Below are 16055 nucleotides of genomic sequence, written 5' to 3'. Positions count from 1 at the left end.
CTCATGTTTTAAGAGCAATAAAGTGTATTGGAGATTTAAAAGAAAGAACCTTTCAGAGAACGTGCCAATGACATTGCATGTGGTAGCCTAGAGATAAACCAGGTGGTCTGTTCCTAAAATAACTAAATACTATGATACTATGAATACTATAGGAATATATTTATTTAACAAAAATAAATATCACTTCGACTCAGAAAGTGGAGTAATATAATGCATTGTATATATGCATTATTATTATTATTATTATTAGTAGTAGTATAGGCTACTAGTAGGCTAATAGTAGTAGGCAAGTAGTAGTAGTTTGTCAGAAAATAGTTGACCTTCAACTGATAAATACAAAAAATACATTTATTTACAGATGTGGTTCTCAAAGTGGTGGGGTTCAGGGACCCTTGGGGGTTCCAAATGGACCCTTGGGCCTTATATTACACCGGTCTGCTGTGTAGAGTCATGAGGGACCGTCCAAGTAAAAGTAAAACATTCTTAAAATGTTTGAGAACCATTGTTTTACAGTAGTAGCCTATATGTAGTATTAAAGTCACACAAAAACATTTTAATTATTAGGTCTACAATCATCATGGAGCTTCGTGGGTGGGTGGGGAGCTTGCTTCAGTAGCTGTCTAAATGACGTCATTACGACGCAACGCAAGTAATGTTGCGTTCACACGGGAAGATGAAACGATGCAGTCTACCATTCATTGTCAATAGAAGCCAGCGACATGACGTTGTAAAGACGCAATGATGCATGTAGCTGCTCCAAATCAACTCACAGCGCGTCTTTGCATCGTCTCGTCTGCCCGTGTGGTGTGAACGTACTAAGCGTGCGCGCCACACGAGTAAGCGCGCTTGCGCGGTCACGAGGGACATAATGGTGGATAGGTAGGGAAACACATTTAGCTCTGAACGGTAGCAGCCATCAACACTCTTCCATCTACTGCACTTCTGGCCGTCCCGTTCTCTCGTCTTATTATAACCGCGGCTTTTCCACGCGCTGTTCGTCAGCTCGTACCGGGGAACCGTTCAACCGACGCCCTGGACCGTCCCAAAATGCCCAACATAAAGATCTTCAGCGGCAGCTCGCATCCGGACCTGTCCCAAAAGATAGCCGACCGCCTGGGGCTGGAGCTGGGCAAGGTCGTCACCAAGAAATTCAGCAACCAAGAAACATGGTGAGGTTCGATACGTGTTCTAAACGTCGGGTGAGTTGAATCGGCGCGATCCGTTTCGAATTGAATGTACTGCGCCAGTTCTATTTGGGTTTGTAATTAATTAGAAACGCGTGGTGTCATGGTGAATTTAACTCCGCAGGCAGCGGAGCATGGTGGGAGCTGTAGTCCACACAGTACACCCCCACACGCATGGCAGAGAACGCATGCTTGCGTGGCCAATCTGGCCATGGTTTACCTCTATGATCTGAGACTGTTCTGTCTGAATTTACTCAAAGATACAATCTGCAACTTATTCAATGAATGCAACGTTATTGTAACCACTCTGTAGGCTAGGCCTATATAATACAATAAAGCATCTAAAGCATCTGTACATTCTGAAGTGGTTGGAGGTGGTCTCCCGCTATTCTTTCATTGAGGAACTTTTATTAGACCCATGGTGTCGAATAGGACCTCACCTAGACCTACTGTACTGGTTACTACGGTAGTACTAGTAATACTAAAAATACATCAGACTTTAGTAGGCTATATAGTGCTTTGCTGAGTACTCAAAGACAAGTTAATTACTACTGCCTGAACTTAAGGCCGTGTGTGTGGTTGCAGACTGCAGTCAAAAGAAAATTCACAAACAAATGAATCAAAGAACAACAATTTAAATGGCTCAACACAATTAATATTGATTGATTACTTTATTAGGCACAAATGTAAACAGTACATAGTACAGTCAAACACATAGTCCAAAAGGATATCACCGAAAAAAGTAATTGCTGTCTTGTTTGTTGTTTCCATTGATCAGGTCCTATTTGTTTCTCCAAACTCAACTCAAAATGTCACTTTCAATCACTACTGCAGTCTCAGAATTGTTTAACTCCTTCATGGCATGCATCTTCATTCTTCAGCATTCTATGTTTCCCGGGCCGGGTTCTATGTTAGCCACTATGTTAGCCACTTACCATATGGTTAGGGGGGAAACATAGGGATGATGTCAGCTGCATATCCATCCATAATATTATTCCAACCTCAGTCTAACCTCTTGGGGGGGGGGGGGGGGGGGGGTCAAAAATGACATGATTGGGGAGCCATATACCACCCAGGGGGAGTCTGGGGGACCCATTGCATTTGAAAACCTGGCAACCATGCTGTTGTGAACCTGCTGTAAGACCCCAGCTTTCTGCAGTATTCCTGAGACCATTCCTCATGGACTATTAAGATGTATTAATTTATTGGGATACCGTCTTAAGTTCCTTGCGGCTAGGGAGGGAGTAGGGACCCCCCACCACTGCCACGTTTCTCACATGTTACCTCGTGCTCCAGCATTTCATAGCAAATTGGCTATTTGGTCCAAAATGTTAAAACGAATATATTTGGAAAACGGTCTTAAGTATACTGTAATTTAGAACATGATTGAACATTTCACAGTTAAGGTCTAATATTTCTACAGTTGCTATAAATTGCTACAAAACCTGTATCCAATAATTTGGGGCATACTCAAGATGAAGGGTCAATATAAGTCAAATATCAAATAATTTATACTACATATACGTATTGCCATGTTTCAGATGTTTTTTTAACATTTTGGGGGAAAAAATGCGAAAAAAACTGGATCCGTAGCAACACCTAAAGGTTCCATTAACTTTTGTTTACTCTGTGCCTCATCTGTCTCTGGTCCTGTCAATGGTGTGTGTGGTTGGGTACCTCTAAAGTGTTTTGTTTGTTCTCCATTGTGTTGTTCTCTCTCTCTCCCTCCCGTCCCGTCCCGGCCCGGCACAGTGTGGAGATCGGCGAGAGCGTCCGCGGGGAGGACGTGTACATCGTTCAGAGCGGCTGCGGGGAGATCAATGACAATCTGATGGAGCTGCTCATCATGATCAACGCCTGTAAGATCGCCTCGGCCTCCCGGGTCACGGCTGTCATCCCCTGTTTTCCGTACGCCCGACAAGACAAGAAGGACAAGGTGGGGGTATGGAGCATCTGTCTAATTACTTACTTCATCACGTCTCATTTGACCATCCTGCATCCACTGACCCGCCTGCTGCCCGCCATGTTCCACAACCGCCAAGTTGGACCGGGAATGTTTGTTTTATCGGTTGTCCCTTGGATGATGACGTTCCCATTCCATAATGGTAAATAGTGCATTTTAGTGCTGCGCAATTAATCGAAAAAAGCTCAAGATCTAGATACCTATGTAATCTCATTTTGTGAAGAATCGTACAGTACTATTTGGCTGTCCAATTCATTTGAGTTACTCTAATGTTTATGTAATAATGTTTTTCATGGAAAAAATTTGAATCACGATCTAAATTCTTGTGGTGGAAAATCAAGATTCACATTTGAGCAAGAATCGTGCAGCACTAGTGCATTTATATAGCGCCTTTATCCAAAGCGCTTTACATAGATTGTGCATTACATTCACCCACACATTCATACACTCTACTAGGGCTGGGCCATATGACGATATATATCGTATAGATGATAGAAAATGTCTATCGAAAAATGTTCTCTATCGTTTATATCGTATCGTTGTATTCATAACAAACATGAAGGGAGATGATGGCTGACGAGATTCAGAGCGGAGTAACACTAAAGTAACAGGCCATTCACCGTTATAAATGCAGGTTTCATGTTGGGTCAAATTGATAAACTGCGTGAGCCACACATGTTTTACACAATTGAGCTTGTCCGTAGGGTGCAAACATCTTCTACCTCTTTCCTCTTACCTGCTGCGTGTCTTGTTTTATTGTTCCAAATAAATTATTCCATCTGAAAAGTCCTTAATTCAGCAACAGCTTCCAACAACAACACAAGACGCTAACTTAAGTTGTGATCTTCAAAAAAAGAAAGAAAATAAAAATATCCACTCGTCCCATACGCACAGCTGGGCATGGAGAGTTGACAATGCGGTCGCGTGTTTAACAAACTACACTACAACTACAACAGAACATTTTGATTCCCTATACAGAGCTTAAAATTAACTGAAACAATTGTGTGGCAGTGAGTGACATGAGGTATTTTTTCTCCTTTGAGACAATTTAATGCAGACACAGGCCTGTACTTCTGTGTCTGAATGGGAAAGTCTTATTTCTTTATTTTAACTTTTTAATTGTCATAATAATAATGATTAGAATTATTATTATTATATATATTTTATTTTGTATTATTTTTGTACTTTCTTTAGGCCTGTCTGTGCGTGTTCTTTTCCATTTTTTTGAGTGTGTCCCTGTGTCCCTGTATCCAAGCACGGATAAGAAATTGGGCCATGGCCACCTCCCCAAATGTGATGACCTCACATTTGTGATGACGGCTATGGCCGTTTTTACCCCAAGGAGTGTTTTTCGTGCAAAACTAATGCTTGCAATGGATTCAGAATCATTTAGAATGTTTTGCCTTATATAGAATGTTAATGGTACCCAACTTTCAACCCCTGAATTTTCCATGATTTATGTTATTTGAATGACCTAAGGATCATGAAAAACCTTTAACGATTACTATTGCAATTTATTTTGGGCCAAATCTTAGATTGACAGGCCTATTAGTCCTATACAGGGATGGCTGTCGTTAATTAGTGTGGTTGCCCAACAGGGCAACCAGACTCTTGTAATTGTAACACTTTATTCCACTTCCACTTATTTTTCTTCCACTAGTCTTTATTTTGACGCACTACCCCTCCCTCAGTTTTGACTGTACGCACTTGAGCCATATGTCAAATTGACCGGAAAAATCGGGAATCGATGGCGTGTACTTTGCTAAGAGAAATGTTGTATAGTTTAATTGATATGAATTTATTAGTGAATTAAATTATCCCATTGACTTCAATGGAAAAATGCAAAAAATCACATTCAAGTATTTTTCCCTCTGAGACTGTAAGCACTATAGTTACAAAACTTGGAGGAATATTTCCTAATTATCACTAAAATTACTTAAAAATATATATTTTTAGGTCGGCCTCATGGTGGCGCTATAACAGCCCACTTTACCTTTTGGCTCATAACTCTTGAACCGTATGTCGTAAAATCAAAATTATTTTTTCCCTGGATTCCTTGGGTCATGACGCATCTCCCCATATAGGCCACGCCCATTTCCGCCATGATGGATTTTCCGCCATTTTGAATTTTGTCCAAAACACACTTTTTGCTTTTCCTCCTACAGATTTTGTCCAAATCTCACAAAAATCTGTACACGTGATCTCTGGACCCATCCGATTAAAACACAAACGCAGATTTTCGGTAGTGCGTATCGTTCGGCTGTAATCGTCTTCCGAAGTCAGTAGGAGGGGCCTATATCACGAAAAATGCCATAAATCACGAACGGAATGTCCAATCCATCCAAAATTTGAATCACATGTCCGGGGTGGTTCGTTCAACCGAGTTCCAAAAGCAATTCCATTTTCATCCATAGGGGGCGCCGCAAACGCGATAAATGTAACCGTTTGTCGAAAAACCAGAATTTCGGGGGTTAAATCCCCTCCGAATTACTTACACACGATTTAAGGTGTGACTTGAAACTGTAACAGGCTGGCAATATCAGTGGGAGGGGTATATATATGTAAGCCACTGCGGCAACCACACTCTGCAATTTTTTAAAATTGCGACCTCTCCGAGGTTGTCTAGTTAGCACTGTATCTATTCTGATTCTGCTTAATTTGATTCCGGTTCTTAGCAATTCTCCATTTTGGCAAAAGAAGAAAGAGGTCAAATGTAGAGAACACAAATATCTTTATTATTTATTTAAGCATTAACTAATAAAAATAACATTGAATTTACTATGGAATAGTACTGTATATTAAGTGTACCTGCGAAGGCTGCGATAGAGCCATGGATGATTTTTTCTTTTGTCCTTAAAATCAAATTTCAACTACAAATTGACCATACGTTTATTCCATGACAACACAATGGAAAGCAGCAAAATGTTATTAGGAAACCTAACCAAATTTTGATACCCAACCCTAGTTACCCTACACCTATGATTTCATTAGTATTACCGGTATTATTATTTTTCATAAATGAGAATGTGCCTGTCAGACTTTGTATACACCAGATTGGATACAGCTGTGAATCTAGATTGCTAGATTGTTTAGAAATGAGCCATGTGGGGGTCACAGTGGCACAGTCGGTAGTACTGTCACCTCACAGCTAGAAGGTTCCGGATTCGATTCCCGCTCGGGATGCTGGGGGCGTGTTCCCTCCTCCGCGTCATCAGTGCCCATACCCGAGGCGGGTTTGGCGAAAGGGCCTTTCTGTGTGGAGTTTGCATGTTCTCCCCGTGTCCCCTAGGGTAGGTACCCTCACAAAAACATGCCGTAATCCTGGTCTCTAAACTACCTCCCCCTGGCCAGCCAGGGCGCCTGATGAAGGGGAAAGGAACTGGTCGGAATAACGTGTTTCTTCCACACGCTCTGTCCGGCCCGGGGAAACTCTCCCCTATCAGGTGAAAAGAAGCAGCTTGGACTCCTCATGCATAGAAGGAAGCATGAGGTCATGCGCCCCCCCCCCCCAGGCTGGCAGAGGAAGTGTAGCGCCCAGGATTACATTAGATAATTGACACTGGGTGAAAAAATGGGTTACAAAATTGTGGGATAAAACTTTTTTTTTTAAATAGCCGTGTGTTATATGATGACAACTCTCCATGTGACTGACATCTGGTTTTCGTTGCAGAGTCGTGCTCCCATCTCTGCCAAACTGGTGGCCAACATGCTGTCAGTTTCTGGTGCAGACCACATCATCACTATGGACCTGCACGCATCACAGATACAGGTACAATACAATGGCACATGGTGGCGTTCACTGGAGGATCAGGGGCCTGTCCCGAATAGCCTGCATCAGGGCCTGCCGTTGGCCACTAAGATCACCACATTTTGAAACATGTTTCACAAAATCGTAGCTTGCTTTTATCCGTTGTATGGTTTACATGTCCAGGGTGTCCCAGGTTTTGTCAGATAGGTTGGGAACCGTTAATTCAGTGTGTTTGAACTCTCATCTGTATCTCCTCAGGGTTTCTTTGACATCCCAGTAGACAACCTGTACGCAGAACCTGCCGTGCTCAAATGGATCAAAGAGAACATCCCGGAGTGGAAGACCTGCACCATAGTCTCACCTGATGCAGGTGGAGCCAAGAGGTACATACAGCAGGCCTCTTCAATCAGAATACACTGTCAAATCATCAACATTCAGCCACTAGATGTCGCTCTCTCCACATCACAATACATCACTCTGTTGCATATTTCCCTGAGGCACTGTGAGTCATGTCATGGACCTTCGATTTCTCTTTACATGGCCTTGAAAGAGCCATCTATATTCTATAAGATGGTCTGTGTGGCTGCCCACTGCTAATCTCACTAACCGCTTGACTAATCTTTGCCAAACCTTTTAGGCACGCTGTCAGTACACCCACAGAACTACCTCCCATTACGTATGGTACTTACTTCATGTTTTATGGGTTTTTTTTTGTATAATGGAAGTCAAAGGGGCTGTTGAAAGCCTTGAGCGTACCTCAACATCACCATATATACACTGGAATTGAATGAATTTGGAGCCAGACTTGTCTTACTTGCTCGAGGCTTACTTATCTCTACTGGTGATGTAAATAGAACCGTGATTTTTGCCATAACAAGTATGTTGTCTGTTCCCCCCCCCCTGGCAGGGTCACCTCAATAGCGGACAGGTTGAATGTGGACTTTGCCCTCATCCACAAGGAGAGGAAAAAGGCCAATGAGGTGGACCGCATGGTCCTGGTGGGGGATGTGACGGACCGCGTGGCCATCCTGGTGGACGACATGGCTGACACCTGCGGAACCATCTGCCACGCTGCCGACAAGTAAGCCTGGTCATGATGCACCTGACACCTGCATGTTTGGCCTGTTAATGGCCTTGTGCTCCTTAAACCTTTGGTTACTTTTAGGGCTGCAACTTTCAATTAGTTTGTTAGCGATTATTCTATAAATTATGAGTTTATAAAACAAGTTTTTTTTAATTCAATTAATCAACTTGAAAAAATTCTATTTGATTAATGATAAACTAAATTGATTACCGGTAGTCTAATTCATCATTTAAAGGACAACTTTAGTTTTTTTCAACCAAGGTTCATGTTTTAGGTTGTTATAAGAGAAACTAAAAAGTGAGTGTTAATTTTCTTTCATTTTCAGATGTAATTTCCTGGGATCTAGTAGTACTATAGTAAATAATAAATCACCATAAAATGTTGTACAAAAAGACATATTTAGCCCCATGTTCGAATGCCCCCGCCCCCCTTTCAAAAAGAGCTAAAATCCCTAAAACGAAAGAAAGAAGCAAATGAAAACAAAGTTACACTCGTCTTTTACTTTCTCTAATAACAACCTAAAACATGAACCTTGGTTGAAAAAAACTAAAGTTGTCGCACAATCTAGTATTTGATTATGTTTTATTAAAATTGATTATTGTATATCATTTATTAAATTGATTATTTAGACTTGCATGTTGCATCCTTACTTACTTTGATCAGTGCAACTTCTAAGAAATCATTGTACGGTGATGATTAGACATGATGAACTTGGCTCTTTCATCCCCTTATTTTTTTTAGGCTAATCTCTGCCGGGGCCACCAAGGTGTACGCCATCTTGACCCATGGCATCTTCTCTGGACCGGCCATCTCTCGCATCAACAATGCCTGTTTTGAAGCAGTGGTGGTGACCAACACCATCCCCCAGGAGGAGAAGATGAAGCACTGTCCCAAGATCCAGGTCAGCATTCACTGGTCACTTGACCAAAAGTGAAAGTTTGTGTGAGTCCTAACAGCGGGGGGGGGGGGAAGCTGCCCCTCTAGTCCTAGCAAAGGGAGCATTCTTTCAGGTTGTCAACACAATCAGCGCCGGGATTCTTTCAAAATAGGAGCTCTGGGGTGCCGGAAAGACATGGCCGCTTTTACTCTTGGATTCCCTAGGACGTGTGGATGGACGGAAACTGTTAATCAGACTAATTGATGTTATAAATCTTTTGGATTTATTCTTTGTATTTGTTCTTTCTGGTTTATCTACTAATCGACAAAAGTAATCGATAGAATTATCATGAAAGAAAATTATTGATCGTTGTAGCCCTAGTCATGTTGAGCTGAGCTGTATAGTACTGTTGTAGTAGTTTTCGTACTAGTGCCTGCCTGGATTCTAATCTAGTTTTTATTAAATTTGTATGTTTACTACGTCCTCTGTCCTCTTCTTTTGCTCCCAGGTTATTGACATCTCCATGATCCTGGCAGAGGCCATCCGCAGAACCCACAACGGCGAGTCTGTGTCCTACCTCTTCAGCCACGTCCCCTTGTAACACTTAGCGTCCACCTGGCACCAAAAAATAACTACAAGATGGATGTATCCCCCCTTGTCCCCTCTGTAACACCTAGTGTCCTGCTGTTCCACCAAAAAATAACCACAAGAGGGATGTATCCCCCACCACAAACACAACCATAATGAAAGCTCTACCGATACTAATCATGAAGATAATGATGGAGGATGGAACCCTCCTGTCTGTTACTAACAGCATTCACTTTATTCTCCTTGAAGCAGTGGTCCCTCAAGTCTGGGACAAGTGGTGTCCAGTGACCCCCATATAGGGGTCCTTTAGGGGCTTCCAGGTTGTCCCCAGCTAAATGATTGAGCGTTGGGAACCAAATGGACCCAGAGCAGGCCTTTAACTAAATGGCCAAACTACAAGCTCACAATGCGTGTCACAGATGTGCGATGCCTTGTGAGCTTGCAGATCGGCAGTTTTCGACGCGCGACACTGCCATGCAACGGAGCATAAATTAGGCTTCACACATCAGAGAATGCCAAGTCACATGAAGTGGTGTGAGCTTGTAGAACGGCCACCCAATCACTGTGACACCGTCACACGACGAAGCAATGTACTGAGAGCCTCAGAGTTAAACTAACAGGGAGCATTTTACAGTGTGGATTGGAGTCCCAGAGATAAAAAAATAAAAAAAACGAATTTAAAAAAAGATTATCAAATGGGGGTTCATGGTCTAATCATGGATATCAAACTGGGGGTCCTTGAAATAAAAACTCACTGGTCAGGGACACCAAAGCAAACCAAGATGGAGCTACCGAATTTAGGCCCGGCTTTATAGATTTGTGAATGGGTGAACATGTCTCTCTATCCACTGTGAACTTTTCTTCCATGACATTTAAAATATAGAGTTTTGTCCTTAATCATTTCATGTTGGCAGGTGTAAATCTGAAGCTCTGGGCATAACTTTACAGAGCTCACTGTATAACAAGGTTCCTCTGCCATGGCCAGGAGAAGCCATCTGGTAAAGACGTAACCGGAAGTGTAGTCACCTGATAATCTTGGCACCTCAATATTGAATTGGCTGTTTCTTCCCCAAAAAATGTAAAAATAAATAAATGTATAAATGATCTGAAATAAGTTTGTGTACATGATTTGTACTTAATGTTTAACTTTTAAGGCCTAATATTTCAACAACCTGTGGCTAGTTATGCATACTTTAGTTTATATTACGTCGGGTCATTTTACAGCATACATTTCAAAGTTGTTTCTTTTTCTTTTTTTTGGCCAGTTTCACATTGAGGTGCTCGGATTTCTCTGGTGCCTGCTTTTCCAGTATCCAGTAAAGATACGTAAAAGCTGTTACAAGGTTTGGATTATGTTGCAACGACCATGCAAGCAGTCCTCAGTTCAGGTTTTATTTAGTTATTTTGTGTTGCTTGCCGTTTTCTTTTTTTGCCGCATCTGTTTTGAAAGGTGTAAAAAGGCTTGTTAATTAAACTTGAGTACTGAGCTGTTAGTTTACAAATGCCATTGAATATCCTCTCAACCAAAGTGTGCCTCAGCAGTCTGAACTGTCTCTTGAAGGATGATATCCACCCTCTACAAGCGCTTTCCCTGTCCCAAGTCTTGCTTTTACAATTAGGCATTTACAGACGCTCTTATCCAGATTGACAAACGAGTATGACCGACCTAGCTTGGCCTTGTTCAAAAGCAAGAAAATTTACAAACCGACAATGGCTTAATTGATGGATATTTTATTAGACAAACATATAAATACAAACTGCACAATGTACAGTCAAGCATTTTGTCCAAAAGGATTTCACCTAAGAAAGACCTTGTGGTCTTGTTTCCATTCGGGGTCCCATACACTCACACAATCATGACATGAATAATAATTTAAAACGGTAACAATTTATATAATTATTATTTAAAACATGACATTTCTCTAAACATGAAATATACAGTATGTACAGGCTATGTTTATCCAAATAATTGATGCAAAACTACATCTGTATAATGTACCATATAGCACATGGCATTTACAAAGAGAACACCCGTTTCCTCTAGTTTCCCGTTTCTAGTTTCCCGTTTCCTCTAGTTCTCCAAAATTATTTTCCGCAACTCTTCCATAAGTTCAATCTGTCTCCCCGTGATCTGCATGGCTCAATTTAAATAGCTAGATAATTCATCTCTGCGTGATCACAGGAAACCACATAGAAATGTAATGACCGTTTTATTTCTTTTACTGGATAAAGAGCTTTCTCTTGTCTAGACTTATCAAGTTGTTTTCATTTGACTGTTGAGGTGCACTTGATGAGTGGGCTTGCTCGGTGTACGAGGTTAGTGCTTCAAGGTTCCTGGCTGAATTTAACGTTGCTTTTGAGTGGAAACTTGTAGTTTCAACATTTATAAAACCCACAGACAGGCCTTTTCACTTAAAGAATGTGTTGTAAGCTTGTAGATTGGCTACTCTTTGTTACATTTGCGTGACACTATTGCAAAATATGGCATTCATTTACAAAATACTGAAGTTGAAATATGGAGGTTTCTGCTCTACAGCAACGGTCTATTCTCTAGGGGACTCTTGGGTTGGGTTTTAGCTTGGGGTCTCTGCAGGCTGGAGCGTCCTTTAAAATGTTTAACTGCTATCATTTTTTGTCCCTCCACACATTTATATAAATGTCTGGACAAGTGACTTGTCATATAATGTGCATATTCCAAACCTGACTGTGTTTACTTTTTTCAGTAGGGTGAATGAATGCGCCAAATACCAGAGTGTAGAATGTGTTCTTAAATAAACATTGTGAAAATTGATAAATATGCTTGAATCTGAATAGTGGCTGTGATGGACTGGATGTACAGTATCTGAAGGTGAAGGCACAGTGAAAAGCTGTGGTTAGGAATGGAATAAACCTTGCAGGCATTAATGCAAACTTGTCACAGTTTCGTTTTAAGTGGTATTTTGTTAAAACAATTCTTCAATAGCTCTATACTGACCAGTGAATCGCCCAGCCTTCTACCCAGACAGACAGGATAAACCCTGTCTGTCTATCAGCAGGGGATTGATTGAAGTATTTATCAACAGTTTGCAGAATTACAGTACATTTCAAGCACAACTCAATACAAAAAACGTAACTGTGAGTGGACGACCAATAAAGCACTATGATTTGTTTACAAGAGGGTCCACCCAATTGTTCAATTTATCATAAAGGTCTGTCCCATGCAATCCCGAAGTTTATCTCTCAAAACAATGAGGACCTTAGACAAATACATTACTGATCAGTTTGTCCATAAACGTAGTTACTGCTTTTTAAACTTGAAATCCTCCCGTTGTCCGCTCCCTCTTTGCAACACAAGAGGGCAGTGTGGTATAAATATTTAAAAACAACGTAAGACAGTTCTAATAATGCAGATGTTACCTCTATTAAGAGGAACGGTTAATCATTAACGTCGCACAAACCAAATGTTTTTGTTTGTATTTCTTAATTTTCTTAGATCTTATTAATTTTCTTTTATACTGGGAGAGGGTCTCTCTGTTGAATTAAAAGGAAAAGAGGGCGCTGATTTTCCTTTATTTTTTGACGATGGGTTCTCGGACTGTACTCCCGTCACCCGGGAGAGAGTTATTTAAACATTGGCCGTTTTAACAGGATGATAATAATAAAGTGAACCACCTCATAGCTGCTTGGTCTCCCTGACAATGAACTGCCTTAGAGTATATATACTGAACTGCACAGTCGCTGTGGGACCATCCATCTGGGCTATGGGATCAAATCATCCAACCTTCGCGGAGAGAAAAAATGATATACAAACTCACAACGCGTCGCGGATGTGACACGTTGTGGTCTTATAGCTCGGTTTTTCTTCGCGCGACACCGTCGTGCGATGACGTATAAATGAGGCTTATAATAAAATAATCTCCATTCATTCAGGCTTTACGCACCTGACGGCACGCTATGGGCCGCTATGGTCCTGCCCTGCTTTCCATTTACTTTTCGGTGCACATATCCGGTTTAGACCCGCCTAACTGTATCCGGTCATTTACACTCACAATACATTGTAATCACTAAAACGGATTCCGTATCCGCTCTGGACCGGTGTTATCTTTCTACACACTACACAGTTCTCATCATTTAAGACGTAGAGTCAGATACTTTTAATTAATTTGTTCATTCGGACGTGACACGGTGACAGGCAGCGTATATTAATGAGTAATAACAATTATACATGCATGATGATATAAATAGCCCACACCCGGATTTAGCAAAGGTTGCTAATTCATGCTATAATTTCCAATCCAGGCGTTTTATTATTCACCATTTCGTATCCGTTACTCGTACGGTTATTTTGGAGGATGTTGTAGCACCGTCAACCGTGTTCTTCAGTCAGTCTCGTAAGATTGTCAAAGAAGCAAGAAAAAAATACCTTTATAATGTGAGTTTATTGTTGGGACTTGGGTAATAAGAATAACAGTCGCCTAGTAAACGGCTAGTAAACAGTAGCCCAGACAAATAATTATCTTCTCATGGTTGTTGCTGACGCCTAAAAAAGTAAGTACCTTTACCACCATGCACCATGCAATCGTCCGTTTAATATATCTAGTCACTGTAGTCAGCATGCAATACTGTTCTTTGGAGCTGACTGTTATTTTCATGGAAATGGTTGTGTGTGAGAGACACAGTGGGTCTGACATGAAATTCAACAGATTTATTTTCTTTCTGTCTCTGCTTTGAAGATGGGGCGGGGTGATGGTGGTCATCCAGAAGATGAGGAGGCCCATGGGGAGGGGGCGCTCACCAAGCCCAAAGCTACTCGCTTCCAAAGCTACTTACACGGGGGAACGTCCACTCTGCTCTCCTCGCTCCCCACCATCATTGTGTTCCCCGTCTACAAGACAGTCTTCCGCCAGCAGATCCACAACACGTCGGTCCGTCACGCAGTCGGACAGCTCTACGGGGAGGGGCTGGTGAAGCTGTACAGAGGTGTGGTCCCACCCTTGCTGATGAGGACTCTGAATGGGATGTTGCTTTACGGGGTCCAGGACAACTTCCTTCACCTGCTCTCCTCTTCTTCAACCATCATTAGCATCCCCCCATCCGCTCGCCCGGCACTGGCAGGGTTGGGCGCAGGCGTGGTGGAGGCTCTGGTCTTTACGCCGTTCGAGCGTGTCCAGAGCGTGTTGCAGAACGGCCAGAACGACCGCAGTCTGCCCACACTGAGGAGTGTTCTGGAGAGGCTGCGCCCCGAGAGGCCCGCCTCAGGGTTCTATAGAGCCTTCCTGCCCATAGCCGCCCGCAACACCCTGGGGAGCTGTCTGTATTTCGGCCTGAAGGGCCCGTTATATGAGGCTGTAGAGGCACAGGGGCTCTCCCCAATGGCCTCTTCTTTCGTGTCTGGCACCCTGACCTCCATGGCCGTCAGCTTGCCCCTGTACCCGCTTTCTGTGCTGGTGGCTAACATGCAGGCACAGGTGGGTGGGGAGATGGCAGGACTGGGGGCCTGTTGGAGGAAGTTGTGGGACTCTCGGCAGCAGCGTGTGGCCCTGCTGTACCGCGGTGGCTCGCTGGTTATTCTGCGATCGTGCATCACATGGGGAATCACCACTGCCATCTATGACCAACAACAGAGGCGCGTGGGCTGACATGCTGTGTAGGACTATACCATAAGACAGCCTTAAACCAAAGAGAAACAGCAAGGTTTCCAGAATTCTTGAATTGGCAAAAGTCAGACTAGGAAGTTTCAGTGTCGCATTGTATAGCGGCCACGTAGAAATAAAAGTTCTGAGACCAGTGTTGAGAGTTGAGGTTCATGAAAAGACAGATATATCAGAAGTGAACATTTCATACAAAGACATTGTAATGTAACTTCAAGGAAGACAATTTGTTTCTGCACTATCCTTGTTTTAAAATCCCATTTCCAGGGAGCTTAATTTCTGTAAATAACACATAACCCGGCTTCACCATGTTCAAATTCCTTCCATTACTTGATTTCCAACTAGTTATACCCCTCAAGATGCAATGTTGGCTGTGTCGACAATAGCCTGGTTAACCACTTCCTCTTGGAATCAGATTGCATCCTTATTTTCTGCAAGAACCAGGCTAGGTCGACAAGCCCATAAAACTCAATCTCAAGATGGCTGTTTACACTAAAGTGAAAAAGGAATGAGTCCTTTTTCACTGAGTGTAAACTGTCATCTTTTAATTTAACAGCCTCCCATAATTCTGGGAGTGTACAAATGGACATGTGACATGGACCCATAATTAAGGGTCCATTTGGTTCACTCAGAGTTACAGACCTGTATGGGTCCATTTGGAACCCCCTCAAGGAACCCTTAGGATGCCTCATGGACCCCACTTTGAGAACCACTGGTAGCCAGTGGAGTACAAATATGAGACACAGCCAGCAGACATATACAGTAGCAGTAATTGTCATTATTTAAATTATTACACTATATGCCTTTGTACACATCAGATTGTATTGATCCAAAAGCTGTGTAATAATAGGGTTATGCAAGGCAAATAGATGCCTGGAAATGTGTTCACTTCAAATTATATTACTGAGATGTTCATTCATGATGATGTGTGAAAATGAAAATTACTTTATGATGCAAATAGCATGCAGTATTTAAAGGATG

At 42.2% G+C, this 16055-nt stretch overlaps 2 protein-coding genes across 3 annotated transcripts; both read left to right on the top strand.

Moving 5' to 3' along the window:
* The first annotated feature begins 846 nt into the window (after nt 1-846).
* On the top strand, nt 847-12231 carry prps1b (phosphoribosyl pyrophosphate synthetase 1B). 2 transcript variants are annotated; one of them, XM_080774238.1, is made up of 7 exons: nt 847-1169; nt 2937-3120; nt 6818-6916; nt 7154-7278; nt 7803-7976; nt 8721-8880; nt 9365-12231. In XM_080774238.1, exons 1-7 carry the CDS (start codon nt 1048-1050, stop codon nt 9455-9457), a joined length of 957 nt encoding a protein of 318 aa, XP_080630364.1. In that variant the 5' UTR covers nt 847-1047; the 3' UTR covers nt 9458-12231. The 2 variants fall into 2 exon arrangements, with proteins under 2 accessions (XP_080630364.1, XP_080630363.1); XM_080774237.1 differs by having other exon boundaries at nt 2937-3126.
* Nucleotides 12232-14156: 1925 nt separating this feature from the next.
* On the top strand, nt 14157-15220 carry LOC308322205 (solute carrier family 25 member 53-like; the record flags this gene model as incomplete). The annotated part of the gene is made up of 1 exon (XM_080773399.1): nt 14157-15220. One exon carries the CDS (start codon nt 14157-14159, stop codon nt 15060-15062), a length of 906 nt encoding a protein of 301 aa, XP_080629525.1. The 3' UTR covers nt 15063-15220.
* Between the last annotated feature and the right edge of the window lie 835 nt (nt 15221-16055).

The sequence above is a fragment of the Protomyctophum bolini genome (assembly GCF_963924005.1).
Source record: "Protomyctophum bolini genome assembly, chromosome: 10".
Lineage (NCBI taxonomy): Eukaryota > Metazoa > Chordata > Actinopteri > Myctophiformes > Myctophidae > Protomyctophum > Protomyctophum bolini.
Note: the sequence above shows the minus strand (reverse complement) of the source record. Positions and strands in the feature narration are given on the sequence as shown.

Coding starts and splice junctions, on each gene's coding strand:
- prps1b (XM_080774237.1), top strand. CDS start 1,048: ATGCCCAACATAAAGATCTTCAGCGGCAGCTCGCATCCGGACCTGTCC. Junction 6,917..7,153: donor TGCACGCATCACAGATACAG/GTACAATACAAT, acceptor GTATCTCCTCAG/GGTTTCTTTGACATCCCAGT. Junction 8,881..9,364: donor AGCACTGTCCCAAGATCCAG/GTCAGCATTCAC, acceptor TTTTGCTCCCAG/GTTATTGACATCTCCATGAT.